At 39.4% G+C, this 16,945-nt stretch overlaps 1 protein-coding gene across 4 annotated transcripts in view; it reads right to left on the bottom strand.

The window, feature by feature from the left end:
* Positions 1–16,945, bottom strand: part of ADK (adenosine kinase) — a 626,273-nt gene that overhangs the window by 418,817 nt on the left and 190,511 nt on the right. For all 4 annotated transcript variants that reach the window (XM_077124867.1, XM_077124866.1, XM_077124868.1 and 1 more), the window contains exon 4: positions 2,326–2,404. In XM_077124867.1, the coding sequence (XP_076980982.1) occupies positions 2,326–2,404 (79 nt within the window). The remainder of the gene's footprint in view (positions 1–2,325; positions 2,405–16,945) is intronic.

A 16,945-nucleotide genomic window follows, 5' to 3' on the forward strand; every position in this document is an offset into this window, starting at 1 on the left:
GCTGGAAAAAATTTTCTGATGCTTATCAATGATCACGGCCCTAATTGCTCGGATGAGCCTTGGATTCTGTCCAGATTAACAAGTACTGCTTCAGATTTGCTTCCATACAGAAAAGTAACGCTTGCATTATATTCATATCGGCATGTTCTCCTGTGGTTTCTGCATGTCCTCTATCTGGTAAGTGCCTCATGGCACTTTTCCTCCTCAGCCTCCTCACCTCATTTCCCAGTGCCTCCTCAGAAAGGCCTATAGTGCACTCTCCTCCATATTCTGGCTGCACAGGGGTCACGGTTCCTATAGGAAGCCTTCTCGGAAGGTGTCCCTGGATCACCCACAGGTACTGCCTGGAACTCTCAATGTGCTAACAGGGTGCTGGTGGCCTCCTTGATCACCCGGCACAGATCCTTCAGGTCGAGAGGCACCAGGCAAGTCCTCAGAAGGGCAGGAAGCTTCAGAAGTACCAGACAGACACTGTGCCACTGTTAGAGAAACTCTTTTGTTGCTCAGATTGGCCTCTCTCTCTCTAACCAACTCCACAGGTAAACTCACAGCCCTCCCTGCCACGTAGGACATAACTCCCAAGGGTGTAAATATCCCTGCAGTCTGGGATTCTCAACAGTGAGCTTGGCCCTGGCATTATGAGATTGAGAAAGACTTCTTGACCAAAACGGGGAAGAAAAATGAAACAGAGTTTCAGAGGCTGAGAGATTCCAAATAGCGTTGAGAAGTCATTCTGGAGGTTATTCTTAAGTATTATATAGAGATTCCTTTTCAGGTGTATCCCTTTTTTTTGGTGTATTGGAGTAGCTAGAGGGAAATGCCTGAAACCATTGAACTGTAATTGAGTAAGTAACCTTGATTCTTGAAGATGACTGCATGACTAAATTGCTTTATTGGTGTGATCATGTGATTGTGAAATACTTGCAACTGACATTCCCTTTATCCAGTGTGTAGAAAGATAGAGTAAGAAAATAAAGACAAAAATAAATAAATAGTAGGAAGGATAGGGAGTATGGGAAAGTATGGGGTATTCTTTTAAAATTTTATTTGTATTCTCATTTTCGTTGCTTAGGGAGCAATGAAAATGTTTAAAAATCTATTGTCATGATAAATGCACAACTATGTGATTACACTGTGAACCACTGACTGTATACTTTGGATGATTATATGGTATGTGAATATAACTCAATAAAATTACAGAGCACCTCCAAAATAAAAGAAGTAATAGTATGTACTTTGATAGATTGAATATTAGGAAAAATGTCTAGGGTGCACAGGTAGTTCGGTGTTAGAATTTTTGCCAGGTGCTGAAATAACGGGATAGTCACATGGAAAAAGAATGAAGTGTGGCCTCCACCATGTAGCATATAACAAGAAAAAAGAAAAAGAAAGATATCTAAGGACAAAAACTAAATTAGCCTCATACAATTAACCTGAGCTCACAAAGTGACCAGCACGATGATTTACAAAAACAATACAAATCAACTGAAAAATACAAAGACATCTTCCTCAGGTCACTGCACAAAGATGACCTCATAAAGATGAATTTTTATAACCTAAAATATTTTAATATTATGATTAAATTTGAACTCTGAAGTACATGGAACAATCATATTTTAAGTGCAAATTAATTTACTAAGAGTTATTTCAAGGGAAAATAAATTGTTCTCCATTTCAGTTGTCAATTTCTACTTCTCTAGTCCTTGGAGTCAATTGAAAGAGAAAGCATTAACTATTGACAATACAAAATAACCCTTGTCTGCCAGAGTGGGATTTTGAATTAGCTTTTACTGTATCCCTCAAAGTTCAAATTTTAACCAGATCACTAAAACTCTCACTCAATATTAAGTTTGGTTGGTGACAGGAGTATATGTCAAAATGGGTTTATTCAATCACTCCAAGATACAAATACATAAACACATATATACATACATTTTAAAATACTAAATGGTCAAAGGATATAATGATAAAAACAAGAAAGAAGAAATACAAAGAAACAATAAGCATATGAAAAGTTACACATGCTTATCATAAAAAAACACCAATTAAAATAATTTGGGTTTATTAGAGAGGCAATAACGATTTAAAAAAATTAGATACTAGCTAGTTTTGGAAACAATGTAGGGATACCACAAACACAACTGGTACTCATATATATTGTTTCAAGAAGCAAATATTAAAATTCTAAATTAAAAAAAAAAATCACAATCAACAAACCTACTCTACAGCAACAAAATGCATATTGGAACAATTCTGCACATTAGTAAAAACTCTAATGTCATTTTGAAATCCATTTTCTTATAACTTTAAAAATAATTAACCAACCTGGGCCACTTTCATCGAATTCTGGGTAGAGCCACCAGCATGATATTCAACTCTGAATTTTTTTACAAGTTCATCAAACCTATGAGGAAATCACAGTAGAAAAAAAACTTAGCATCTATCAATTGCTGCAATGCAAATCCAGATTATAAGTGTATTAAATCACACCTTAATGCAAATTTTTGAATTATGTTTAACAAACAAATTAAAATACTATATGATATACAACTTTTCTAAATTTCCATGCTGAAGAAATTTATCCATAAATATACAACCATAAGAATTTAAAATATATATAGACTGTCCATAATTAACCATTAAATTAAACAGAAGGAGAAAATAAAAATGCATAAAATTATTATCATTATTTTTCACACACAATGAGAATTTTCCTAAATTAAGTGATCTCTTGAATTCCTGCAAGGGTATATTCGAATATGGTTAAAATAATTTTCGATATTGTACTCATTAATGGTTTATAATTTAAAGAATCAGTAAATGGCACTGGGTTGTATGATTCAAGGCAATTTGCTTACACAATTTCTTAGTAACCCAATTTCTTTATCTGCCAAATAAAGGCATGAAAAAGGATAATCTAAAGCAAGGATAACTCATTATCTTGGTTTCTGAGAAATATATAAATATATACTTATAGACACTACTTATGAAATTGTACACATTTTATGACACAGGTACAACTAACTACTTATACACAAACACACACACACTATATATATATATATATATATATATATATATACACACACACAACCCAGTCAGGGGACTATGGACACAGATTTAAATGATTCTGATATTAAATGGCATTTATTAACCTGTATCAATTCAATATTGCCTACCACATATCTCTTACATATTACATGTCATAGAAGATAACCAAGCAGCATATGTATGTACACTAATTTTAAAGAAATTACAAATTGTTGAGGGTACAAAAAGACGAATACATTGTGAAAAAGTTGAGAAAATTATAAAATAGAAAGTGATCCAATAATAAAATGAATGCATGGACAGTAAGAGCTACAAAAGGTCAAAGAAGGGAGAGATTGGGACATGAGAACAGAGTATACAAAGAAGGTTTCAGTCTGAAAGTCTATTTTAAAACTTTTTAAGTAAAACAGTAGACTCCTTTTTCAAACTAAACATTTCACAGAAATTCAGAATATAATAAATATTAAATAAATAAATGCAGAGGTAGTTTCATCAGGATTAGGGAAAATAGAGTTCTGCCTATTCTCATATTTCCAATTGCCTTGGGATCCCTTTCACTGAATCCCACGATGCCAATAAAACTTTTAGCAAATCTATCCAAAACGCTGACAGGAGTATTTCTATATTGCTAATAATACCAATGTAATAATAACAGAAGAGAAGGTGAACTTTATAGGCACAGATGCAGACAGGTGAGTAGTTGTGATAGTGAGAGTTTAGGAATAGAGTTCTCTTCTAATTACATTTAACTACATTTTCACGGAACAGTGATTTAGAGATTGGAGAAGAAAGAGAGTGAACAAAGTAAATACAGAGGGATGGATTACTAGGCTCATTTGAAGTTCCTCACATTTCAAAAACCAATTCCTCAAAAGGTTTTAGATTCCATTCTTAGTGGGTTGAATGGTATTTCCCCAAAAGATATGCTTCCTAGAATCTATGAATGTAACCTTATTTGGACAAAGGGTCTGTCTTAATTAAAGCTCCTGAGATCATCCTGGGTTATTCCATAGAGCCTAAATCCAAAGACAAGTATCCTTATAACAGAGGAGAAGAAAATCCAAATGAGGAGGCCATGTAAAGACAAAGGCAGAGATTGAAATTATGCAGTCACGTGCCAAAGGAAGCCAAAGAATACTGATAGCCATCAAAAGCTGGATGAGGCAAGGAAGAACTCTTTCCTAGAGCCTTCAGAGACATGAAAGCTCAGCTGCCTTGATTTCAAATTTCTGCCCCTCCAGATCTGTGAGAAAATAAATTTCTGTAGTTAAAAGCCACCTAGTTTGTGGTTGTTACAGCAATGCTAGAAAACTAGTACACCGTCCTTGCTCACTTTCTCACCTCCTTCCCGTCAATTATAACCTTCTCTCCTCCATCATCAATATATCCTTTCACACAACCAAGAACCAAATAACTATAATATTTTGGGAAGAATTAGATTGGTCTAAAATTGTTATGGATACAAAAACTATAGTAAACCAAATCTAATACATTTCTAAGAACTTGGGAAGGTATAAAGAAAAGCATAAATGAACTATCTTTCTGCATTCTACTTTGGAAGGCACATAGTATATTGATTGTTGGAATTTGAATCATGCCCATCACAAAAGGTATGTTCGGGTCCCAGCTCCTGGTCCTGTGTTTATGGAACCAATGTAAATTGGATCTCTTGATGATGTCACTTCAGTTAAGATGTGGCCTGACCAAATACATCTGGGTTTTATCAGGATTACTGGAGTCCTTCCTTTATAAACAGAATGAAATTCAGACAATGAGGAAGAGAGCCACAGGGAGAAGTTAGAAGTCAATGGAACTCTGAGGAGAAAGAAACAGACATCACCTCACTATGCAACATCTTGCTATTTGACAGAAAAGTCAAGGACCAAGGACTGCTAGCAACTAGCCCCAGAACATCACAGTTTTGGGGGAGAAAGCATCATCTTGCTAACGCCTCAATTTTGGACTTCTCCTTGCCTCAAAACCATGAGCCAGTAAATTCCCATTATCCAAACTAACCTGTTATATGGTATTTATTTTAACAGCCAGGAAACTGAAACACTGATCAGTAGCCTAGATTCTCCGGAATTTGACTACAGACTGGAATTATTGCCACACCATTTACTGTGTAACCTTGGTCATGTCCCCTAATCCTTCTATGCTTTAGTTTCCTCATTGGTAAAGAGGTGTTTTATTCATTTATTGTTTATTCCTCAATAAAATTGTGGTGGGAATTAAATAAAAATTTTTGGATAAAATGCTTAAAACAGTGTGCTGATTTCAAAGTATTATGTACCCCAGAAAAGCCATGTTTTAATCCTGATCTAATCTTGTGGGAGCAGCTGTTCCTTTTAATTCTGATTCAGTAATGTAGCTTGGAAACTCTTTATTAGGTTATCTCCATGGGGATATGACACACCCAATTGTGGATGTGAACTTTTGATTGGATGGAGATGTGACTTCATCCATCCCAGGTGGATCCTGATTAGATTACCAGAATACTTAAAAAGAGCAAATATTTTGGGGAGAGACAGAAACAACAGAAGCCTCAGAGTCCACAGAGAGAGCAGATGTTGATGCTTGGAAAACAGTCCTTCAGAGAACAGAGACATGGATGTCTGGAGATGCTTTGAGCCCAGAAGAGATGTTAAGCAAGGCAGAATCTGGAGAGAACCAAGGGAAGCCAAGAGATGAAAGTCAGCCCCAGAGAAGCCAAATGAGGAACCCCCACACAGGCAGAGGCTGAAAGCAAAGGAGTCCAGGAGCAAGGGACCAGCAAATGCCAGACACATGACTTCCCAGCTGACAGAGGTGTTCCAAACCAATCAGCCTTTCTTGAGTGAGTTAATCTCTTTCTGGTGCCTGAATTTGGACATTTTCATAGGCTTAGAACTGTGAACTTGTAATTTATTAAATTTCCCTTTTAAAAGCCGTTCTAGTTCTTGTATACCAACATTCTGGCAGCTTGCAAACGAATACAAACAGCAACAGGCAAACAGTAAAGAGCCAGTAAATGTTAGCTGTGGACTCTAAAGCCTCAGAAGGTTCTGAGGTCCCATAAGTTACAAAAACGAAGAACAGTTAAACAGCTTTCTTTGCTTCAGTATCTCGCAAAGCCTTTAATATGTTCATATGCACTTTGAAAATCCAAGATGGAGATAAAGTACAAACATTTCCTGAGCTTAATTGGTCATATAATTATTTTTCTCTAGAGCACCTAATAAAGCTAAAGTTCTTTCTAAACCATACTTATCTAGTACCATAACGATCCAATAAGGGAACTATTAGCTCCCTTATTAGCAACATGTCTCTTTTAACATTCAAATTCAAATTTAAGTTAATTATGCAAATTTAAGTTAATTTGCATGGTAACCCATGACAAACTCTGGGATCTGTCCTGCAACTACTTGTTGAAGAGTGCTTTAAGAACTGTTGTTTTTTTATTTCTCTGCTTTGATACATGTTACACTATATAATAAAAATTTTTTTAAAAAGCACGCAAAAAAATTAAATTAGTGATCTTCTGTTGTTTTAGCAGCATGTAAATATCCTGATTGTTAACTTTGTACTTGATTTCCTTCAGTAGTTTTAAGCTTTGTATTTGTGGGAAGGACATGGAGCAGGATGCTGGGCACGGGGCACTGCACAACAGTGCAGTAATGCATTGAAGCACAGGTATAGGCACAGATGGGAGAGGCTCTGCTGGTGCCTTTGAGTATGGGGTGCGTGTTGTGGGGTTGTAGAGGTGTAATGTGGGAGCCATGGGTAGGTGGTGCAGCTCAGTCAGACCTTGGAGCGCAGGAGAAGGGTGCGGCGTGGGGGACAAAAAGGTAAAGCATTCCTACTACTGGTCTCCCTGCCCTTGCACTCCTGAGGGCTCTAGCCTTCTGTTTGGAAAGAAGTGTGTTAGGCTGTTTGTACCAGCTGGACAATTTCCAGTTCTCTGTGTCTCAATTCTCCAGTTTTTGTAACCAAGGCCTCCCAACGTGGTGTAGAAGACCCTCCTGGGTTCTTTACACCCTGGAATCACTGACTCGGCTGCTTTCCCATGCCTTCTCTAGCTGTTTCGTGGAGCGGGGGTGAGCTCAAGATAACATATTCTACCACCTTCCTGGAATACTCTATTCTGCCATCTTCCCAGAACTCGGGGTCCAGCCCTTTTGTAGTATTTTGTGCTGTCTGACTCAAAAAGCCTCAGGTTTTTACATTTTTTTCTGTCAACCTCGCCCCCTCTCTGCCACGGCAATAACTCCTAGTACCTTTAACACTTATTTCAGGTTTCTCTGTGCTGGGGGCCTGTTTTCAGCAGTGAGAATTTGTTAATGAATTCTGCAAGTGGATCTTGGTTGAGCTAAGCCCTTGCTGCTAGTAAAGTCTGTTTCCTTTCCCCTCGGGGAACCAGCCTGCCATGCTTGTGGGGGAGGGGCACCAGCCTCCACAGCTTGGAGGACTTAATAGTTCTGTGTGGGGTCTCAGCCGGCCCAGATTGTCCACAGTTGAGCGTCCAGTCTCTGATGTAGCCTCAGCAGTTGTTCTGTACTGTTCCTGGTTATTTACTAACTGCTCTGGAAGATGAACTAAATATCACACCTCACTAAGCCACCATCTTGCCCCTATCTCCACTAAGTATATCAAGATGCGGACAGATATAATGACCAAATTAAAACACCAGAAGACACACAGACTTTGGAACTAATCAAAGATGTTCACATAACTCTATTAAGTAAAATAAATGGGATGGCTAATGACATAAAGGAGATCAAGAAGACACTAGAAGAGCATAAAGAGGAATTTGAAAGAATAAATAGAAAAATAGCAGAAATCACAGAAATTAAAAAATCACTAGACACACAACAGCAGATTTGAAAAGGCAGAAGAAAGAATAAGCAAAGTAGAGGACAGGACAACTGATTTTGAACACTCAAAACAGCAAATGGCAAAACAAGATGGAAAAATTTTAAGTGGATCTCAGGGAAATGATGGACAAAACAAAGCGTCCAAATATAAGAATCACTGGTGTCCCAGAAGGAGAAAAGAAGAGTAAAGGGCTAGGCAGATTTGGTGAGGATATGATGGGGGAAACTTCCCAACCCTCATAAAAGACATGAACGCACAAATCAAAGAAGCCCAAAGAACTCCAAATTAAATGAATCCAAACAGGCCTTCCCCAATACACATATTAATCAATTTTTCAACTGTTGAAGAGAAGCAGAAAATCCTGAAAGCAGCAAGGGAAGAACAATCTACTACATACAAGGGGAACCACATAAGATTGAATTCAGACTACTCAATTGGCACTATGGAAGCGAGAAGGCAGTGGTATGATATATTTAAGATCCTGAAAAAGAAAGACTTGCAGCCAAGAATTCTGTACACAGTCAAACTGTCCTTCAAAATTGAGGGAGAGCTGTGTTCACTTTATTTCTTTTTCTATTGTCTTTTTATTTCTTTTTCTGAATTAATGCAAATGTTCTAAGAAATGATGAATACGCAACTAAGTGATGATAATGTGAATTACTGACTATGTATGTTGTTTTATTTTGTTTCTTTATTTTTTTAATTAATAAATTTTTTTAAAAATTGAGGGAGAGATTAAAGTTTCCACAGACAAACAAATCCTGAAAGAATCTGTCAACAAGAGACCGGCCCTACAAGAAATACTAAAGAGAATTCTGCTAGTTGAAAAAAAAAAAGACAGTAGAGGAAGGTCTGGAGGAGAGCACAGAATTGAAGAGCACCAATAAGGGTAATTTAAAGGATAAAAAGAGATGGAGGGAAAAGAAAATACAGATCTGACAAACAAAATCGCAAAGATAAGATGGTGGATTCAAGAAACGCCTTTTCAGTATTAACTTTGAATGTTTATGGATTAAACATACCAATTAAAAGTTAAAGATTGGCAGAATGGATTAATAAATATAATCTATCTATATGCTGCTTACTAAGAGACTCAGCTTAGACACAAGGACAAAAGTAGGTTGAAAATGAAAGAATGGAAAAAAATGTTCCATGCAAGTTGTAACCAAAAGAAAGCAGGAGTAGCTATACTAGTAACGGACAAAATAGACTTTAAATGTAAAGACACCATAAGAGACAAAGAAGGACACTATATATTAATAAAAGGGGCAATTCACCAAGAAGAAATAACAATCATAAATGTTTATGCTCCCAATCAAGGAGTTTCAAAGTACATAAGACAGATACTGGCAAAACTAAAAGGAGAGACAGATATTTCAACAATAGTAGGAGACTTCATATTGATTAGCAGACTACCTCATGAAACCATAAGCATTCTTATTAAAAAGAAGGATTTTGTAATTTCACTATCGATTTTTGGTGTACAGAAAACTAGAGTCTTTACCATAGACATTTCTAGAAAGGCTTGGTCTCTCCTCTTTGGGATCAGGCCTAATATTATCTTTGCTGCCCACCACAAGGTGAAGTCCAAGGGCAGCCATGGCTTTCTGGAAATCTAACTCTGACTTCTCCAGCACAGACACCACTGAAATCTTTCCAGAAATAAAGAGATGGATAGGGTCCTATACACTATTTTAAGATTACAAATTTGTTTTCCAAAGTTTTCTCAACCCTTACATAATTGCCTTGACAATCTAAAGTAAAAGTGTTCTTTTGCTTACCTTTCGTTGTCATAAAAACCAAGGATTACTTCATAGGATATTTTTCTATGCATTTGAACTCTTGCTATACATTGAAATGGAATTTGTTTTGAGAATTTGATAAAGTCTTTTAATTTAAACTTGTTAAGGGATTTTGGTCTTGGGTTGGACCCAGACCGGGGAGGAAGCAGGCGGAGGCGGAGAAAGGCAACGTGCGGTTCTCGAGTTCTTCCACTGGGAAACACTGCACGCTCGCTGTGGGGAGAAACAGGATCGCTAGCTGCGAGTGCCCCCACCAGCAGCCGATGAGAGAGGAACCTGGACTGTGTTCAACATGTGCCTTTCCAGATGAGACTGTGTTCACCATGTGCCTTCTCACTTGACAGAGAAACCCTGAACTTCATCGGCCTTCTTGAACCAAGGAATATCAGACACAAGATTTTCACAATCACATGGTCACACTGTACAAGCTGGATAATTATACAGTCATCTTCAAGAATCAAGGCTACTAGAATACAGTTCAACAGTTTCAGAACAGCTACTAGGGGAGTAGAAACAATACAGAACAGCTCCCGGAGCCATGACAGAGATCAAAAAGACAGCGTACCCCATCCTGGAACGGCTGGCTGGCTGGGAGAACCCGCTCCGGTGAGATCGCCGAGGGGCGTGGGCTTCCCCAGGCGGGGCAGCAAGCGGCCGGAGTCCCTCCCCTCCTCCTTCCCGGGCCAGCTGGCAGAATTGGGCAGGCGGTCCCCTCAAGCTGCGGCGGCTGGCGCCCCCACCACACGCGGCCCCCCGGACCAACTGAGAGAATTGGATCAGAAATCCCCAGGCCGCGGAGAACGGTGACCGGGGGGGTCCCTTCCAAACACGTGACTCCCCGGTCCGGCTGGGAACGGTGCACTCTTCCCGGGCCGCGGAGGCTGGCACCCTCCCGCCAAGCTTGGCGCCCCGGGCCGACTAGGAAATTCAGACTGGCGCTCTCCCGGGCCGCGGCGGGAGAGTGACTAGGAAATTCAGACTGGTGCTCTCCCGGGCTGCGGCAGCCGGCAACCCTCCCCTCGTTGGGACCCCCGGGTCGGCTGGCACCCCTTCAAGTCGCTTCGGCTGGCGAACCTCCCCCACGGCGAGAGTTTTCCAAAGTTAAAGGAACCACAGCACCTTTTACTGGTGGGACCCGCAGACAAATCTGTGCCATGAGCGCCACCTACTGGGCAGGATAAGAAAAATAGAACCCAGAGAATTCACAGAAAAATCTTTCAACCTGTTGGGTCCAACACCCAGGGAAATCTGACTAAATGCCCAGACACCAGCAGAAGATAACGGATCACGCTCAGAAAATTGAAAATATGGCCCAGTCAAAGGAACAAACCAATAGTTCAAATGAGATACAGGAGCTGAGACAAATAATGCTGAATATACAAACAGAAATGGAAAACCTCTTCAAAAACGAAATCGATAAATTGAGGGAGGACATGAAGAAGACATGGGCTGAACAAAAAGAATAGAAAAACTGAAAAAACAAATCACAGAACTTATGGAAGTGAAGGACAAAGTAGAAAAGATGGAAAAAACAATGGATACCTACAATGATAGATTTAAAGAGACAGAAGATAGAATTAGTGATTTGGAGGATGGAACATCTGAATTCCAAAAAGAAACAGAAACTATCGGAAAAAGAATGGAAAAATTTGAACAGGGTATCAGGGAACTCAAGGACAATAGGAACCACACAAATATACGTGTTGTGGGTGTCCCAGAAGGAGAAGAGAAGGGAAAAGGAGGAGAAAAACTAATGGAAGAAATTATCGCTGAAAATTTCCCAACTCTTATGAAAGACCTAAAATTACAGATCCAAGAAGTGCAGCGCACCCCAAAGAGATTAGACCCAAACAGGCATTCTCTTAAACTTGTTAAGGGAGGGGGAAGTAAAAAAGAAGCAAAATAAAACAAAACAAGGGTGGTGCAATGGTGGCTGAGTGGTAGAATTCACTCCTGCCATGTTAGAGACCCGGGTTAGATTCCCAGAGTGTGCCCATACCAAAAAAAAAAAAAAAAAAAAAACATGCTTCTGAATTGGTGGACAAAAAATAATCCAAGCCATTCAATTCCATGCCTGGAGCAGAAAACACCAGACAGACAGAGAGAGAAAGACCACTCTGGCCATCATGCTGTGCATTTTATTATTCTGTGACTAGTTCATGAACCTTGCATGAACTTTCTGTTAATTGTGACAGGAAGGAAAAAGTAAAAATACATAAAACAAAAGCGAAATCAAAACAAAACAAAAATTAAATTATATTTAAAATTCAGTCACACTAGCCCCATTGCAAGTGCTCAACAGCCACATATGGTAGTAGCTATCATATTGGGCAGTGCGTTGCAAATACAGAACATTCACATCTTCATAAAAAATTCTATTGGACAATGCTGGGAGTGTTCAACAACAACAAAAAGCAAGTGACAGAATAATTTTAGAGCTGAAAGGGAACTAGTAGAAACCTCTCATTTGAAAAACAGAGGAAGCGATACATAAATTGAGTAGATTGCCAAAGGTCATATATAGAATATTGGTAAGACAAAATTAGAACCCCAATCTCAGAATTACTTTTAAAATGCGAATACACTGAATTCATTATGTATTCTCCTTCCAGACAACTAAGAGCGTTTTCTAAGAATAAATTTCACTTATTAATGTCACCCCGGGAATCAGTTCAAGAGCTAAAGAATTATAAGACCATACATTTCAAGATGGATAACAAAGCATATGTTCAATTCCTCTTCCAAGTCTTACGGAAATATCAAAAAATGTATCTTATATATTTAAAAAATGAACAAAGGTATAATAGCGATACAAAGCAAGGAAAGAGGCCACATGCAGACCTCAAATTTGAGAAGTAACAAATTCTAATTTAACAGAAAATAAATGCCATAGAATTGACAAAGCAGTGATGTGATACAATCTTAAAAGTAATTATTTTAAACACCATGGAACATGAAGAGACTGCGTAGCCAATTGAACTTCACCACCAGGAATAAAATATGTTTAAGTACACCAATCAACCATAGTCAAGTCCTCCTAATTTTGGCAGCTGTGTAAATTCCTAGCCTCCCTATTTGTCCTTTTCTCTTGTTTTGTTTAGTTTTCTTAACAGCTTTATTTAGATACAATCCACGTACCATACTGAAATTGTACAATTCAATGTTTTGTACAACCATCACAATTTTAGAGCATATTCATCTCCTCATAAAGAAACTCCATTATCCTTAGCTATCAAACCCAAATCCCATCCATAATCCCTGCTTCTTTAAGCAATCGCTTATCTACTTTCTGTCGCTATACTTTTCCCTTTCCTGGACATTTCATATAAATAGAAGCAGATCATATGCCGTCTTTATACCTGGATTCTTTCATTTAGCATAAGATTTCTGAAGTTTATACATGTTGTAGCATGTATCAGTATTTCAGTCCCTTCTATGGCTGAATAATATTCATTGCATGGATATATCGTATTTTGTTTATCCATTCAACAGTGGACACACATTGGGGATGTTTCTCTCTTTTGGCAACTTTAAATAGAGCTTTTAGAATCTATCTAGAGAAACTAAAATGTGATTATAGTTACAAAACATTTTACAAAAACAATTAAACATAACTAACATTTTGAAGACAGGAGAGAGGAAAGATGGAAGGAAACACGCACCAACTCCATCACCTTCACGGAGAAGAGTCCACAAACATATCAAGTGTTAACAATAAATTTTAAAAAGAGAGGTTTTCATAAACTCAATCACAATAAGAATTTAAGAAAATAAAATAACTTATATAAGAACACGAGGAAGGAAGAAGAGGTAAGATAGTTCTAGTGCACTACTACTGAGAAAGTCATGGACACACTCAGCAGCCATTTCTCAGCCCCCTCGCCTACCGGCCTCTTTTTCCGCTTCTGACTGTTTGAAGTGCAGATGTTTCCAAAGATTAAGAGGCAATGTGTAAATTTGTTAATTCAAGAAATGGAGGCATACCTACATTATTTAGTTTTTGTTTTTGTTTTTTTTTTTTGGGTATAAAAATTTATTATACATACAGAATATTATCACTAACGAATGCAGATAGCCTAGGACACAATGGTACTTGATGAAGGATGGCTAGCTCTTTGAAAAGTAAACAGGTCTGGGTGGCTCAGAGCCTCATGCTATGCTGATTGGTCAGTCAGACAGGAGGGCACATGCCAAGCACCATGGGACGTCAGGGCATCAGGTGATTGTTCTGTCTGCCCCCGCTGCCTTCCCATCTCATCTGGGGCTTCAAAGAATACCACGCCCAGAAGCAAGCAACTGAAGGAAAGGGGCTTCCTAAGGTGGGCCAGGCTTGTTTCTGAAGTCATTGCAAAACCATTTTAAGCAACATATTTAATAAGATGATTTCCACAAAGTATATATGAAGTTTCTAACCATCACAATTTTCATTTCACAGCCTCAGGAAGACGTAAGGCCTCAACCATAAAAAACGAACTACCAAGATTTGAAACAGCCTGACTGTACCTTGAACACAAGCAGCCTTAGCTGCTTGCCAGAGCTGGAACTCCACACAAAGTAGCTGATAAATGCTTTTGGCTTAGTGGCAAGGCTCCTTCCCCCAGGATGTATAAAAACCCAGTACAAAGGCAAGCACAGGATCCCTCACCTCCAACACTAAGTGGGGCATAAGGGACCACCATCTACCCACCTGAGCAGTGGGTCTCCCCAGGGGACAGGACCTCTTCCTCTGCTCTTTTGAACTCCTTGTGCGATGTCATCATTTGCTGAAAATCTTTGTTGTGCCTGAGCCTGTCCCCTGTGTACCTAACAAGGCACCGTGGAACAACTTGCTCTGCAACTAAACCTTTCATTTTCAAAGATTAAGAGGCAATGTGTAGTAAGTTTAACAAGAGTAGGCCTCAGGGGGACTTCCTGGAAGATGGCGGCTTAGTAAGACGCGCGGATCTTAGTTTCTTCCCCAGGACAGCTACTAGGGGAGTAGAAACGATACAGAAAGCGCCCAAAGCCACAACAGAGATAAAAAAGACAGCGTACCCCATCCTGGAACGGCTGGCTGGCTGAGAGAAGCAGCTCGGGTGAGAACGCCGAGGCGCGCGGGGCGGGAAGCGGCCGGAGTTACTCCCTTCCCCCTTCCCGGGCCGGCTGGGAGAATTGGAGAGGCGGTCCCCTGAAACCAAGGCGGCTGGTGCCCACACCACGCGCAGCCCCCCGGACCAACTGACAGAATTGGATCGGAAAGCCCCAGGCCGCGGAGAACGGTGACGGGTGGGGGAGGCCCCTTCCAAACCCGTGACTCCTGGGGAACGTGCACTCTCTCGGGCGGGCCGCTGCCGCTGGCGCCCTCCCACCACGCTGGTCGCCCAGGGCCGACTAGGAAATTCGGGCGGGCTCTTTCCCGGGCTGCGGCGACCAGCAACCCTCCCTGTGTTCGGACCCCGGGCCGGCTCAAGCCGCTTCGGCTAGCGAACCCCCCGGACGGCGAGAGTTTTCCAAAGTTTAAGGTCCCACAGCACCTTTTACTGGTGGGACCCGCAGACAAACGGGTGCCACGAGCGCCACCTACTGGGCAGGATAAGAAAAACAGAACCCAGAGATTTCACAGAAAAATCTGCCAAACTTTTGGATCCAATACCCAGGGAAATCTGTCTAAATGCGCAGACGCCAACAGAAGATAACGGATCACGCTCAAATAATTGAAAATATGGCCCAGTCAAAGGAACAAACCAATAGTTCAAATGAGATACAGGAGCTGAGACAACTAATGCTAAATATACGAACAGAAATGGAAAACCTCTTCAAAAACGAAATCGATATATTAAGGGGGGACATGAAGAAGACATGGGCTGAACATAAAGAAGAAATAGAAAAATTGAAAAAACAAATCACAGAACTTATGGAAGTGAAGGACAAAGTAGAAAAGATAGAAAAAACAATGGATACCTACAATGATAGATTCAAAGAGACAGAAGATAGAATTAGTGATTTGGAGGATGGAACATCTGAATTCCAAAAAGAAACAGAAACTATAGGGAAAAGAATGGAAAAATTTGAACAGGGTATCAGGGAACTCAAGGACAATATGAACCGCACAAATATACGTGTTGTGGGTGTCCCAGAAGGAGAAGAGAAGGGAAAAGGAGGAGAAAAACTAATGGAAGAAATTTTCACTGAAAATTTCCCAACTCTTATGAAAGACCTAAAATTACAGATCCAAGAAGTGCAGCACACCGCAAAGAGATTAGGCCCAAATAGGCGTTCTCCAAGACACTTACTAGTTAGAATGTCAGAGGTCAAAGAGAAAGAGAGGATCTTGAAAGCAGCAAGAGAAAAACAATCCATCACATACAAGGGAAACCCAATAAGACTATGTGTAGATTTCTCAGCAGAAACCATGGAGGCTAGAAGACAGTGGGATGATATATTTAAATTACTAAAAGAGAAAAACTGCCAACCAAGACTCCTATATCCAGCAAAATTGTCCTTCAAAAAGGAGGGAGAAATTAAAACATTCTCAGACAAAAAGTCACTGAGAGAATTTGTGACCAAGAGACCAGCTCTGCAAGAAATACTAAAGGGAGCACTAGAGTGAGAACCGAAAAGACAGAAGAGAGAGGTATGGAGAAGAGTGTAGAAAGAAGGAAAATCAGATATGATATATATAATACAAAAGGCAAAATGGTAGAGGAAAATATTATCCAAACAGTAATAACACTAAATGTTAATGGACTGAATTCCCCAATCAAAAGACATAGATTGGCAGAATGGATTAAAAAACAGGATCCTTCTATATGCTGTCTACAGGAAACACATCTTAGACCCAAAGATAAACATAGGTTGAAAGTGAAAGGTTGGGAAAAGATATTTCATGCAAATAACAACCAGAAAATAGCAGGAGTGGCTATACTAATATCCAACAAGTTAGACTTCAAATGTAAAACAGTTAAAAGAGACAAAGAAGGACACTATATACTAATAAAAGGAACAATTAAACAAGAAGACAGAACAATCATAAATATTTATGCACCGAACCAGAATGCCCCAAAATACATGAGGAATACACTGCAAACACTGAAAAGGGAAATAGACACAAATACCATAATAGTTGGAGACTTCAATTTCCCACTCTCATCAATGGACAGAACATCTAGTCAGAGGATCAATAAAGAAATAGAGAATCTGAATATTACTATAAAGGAGCTAGACTTAACAGACATTTATAGGACATTACATTCCACAAC

Source organism: Tamandua tetradactyla, chromosome 13 (assembly GCF_023851605.1).
Source record: "Tamandua tetradactyla isolate mTamTet1 chromosome 13, mTamTet1.pri, whole genome shotgun sequence".
In the NCBI taxonomy this organism is placed as follows: Eukaryota; Metazoa; Chordata; class Mammalia; order Pilosa; family Myrmecophagidae; genus Tamandua; species Tamandua tetradactyla.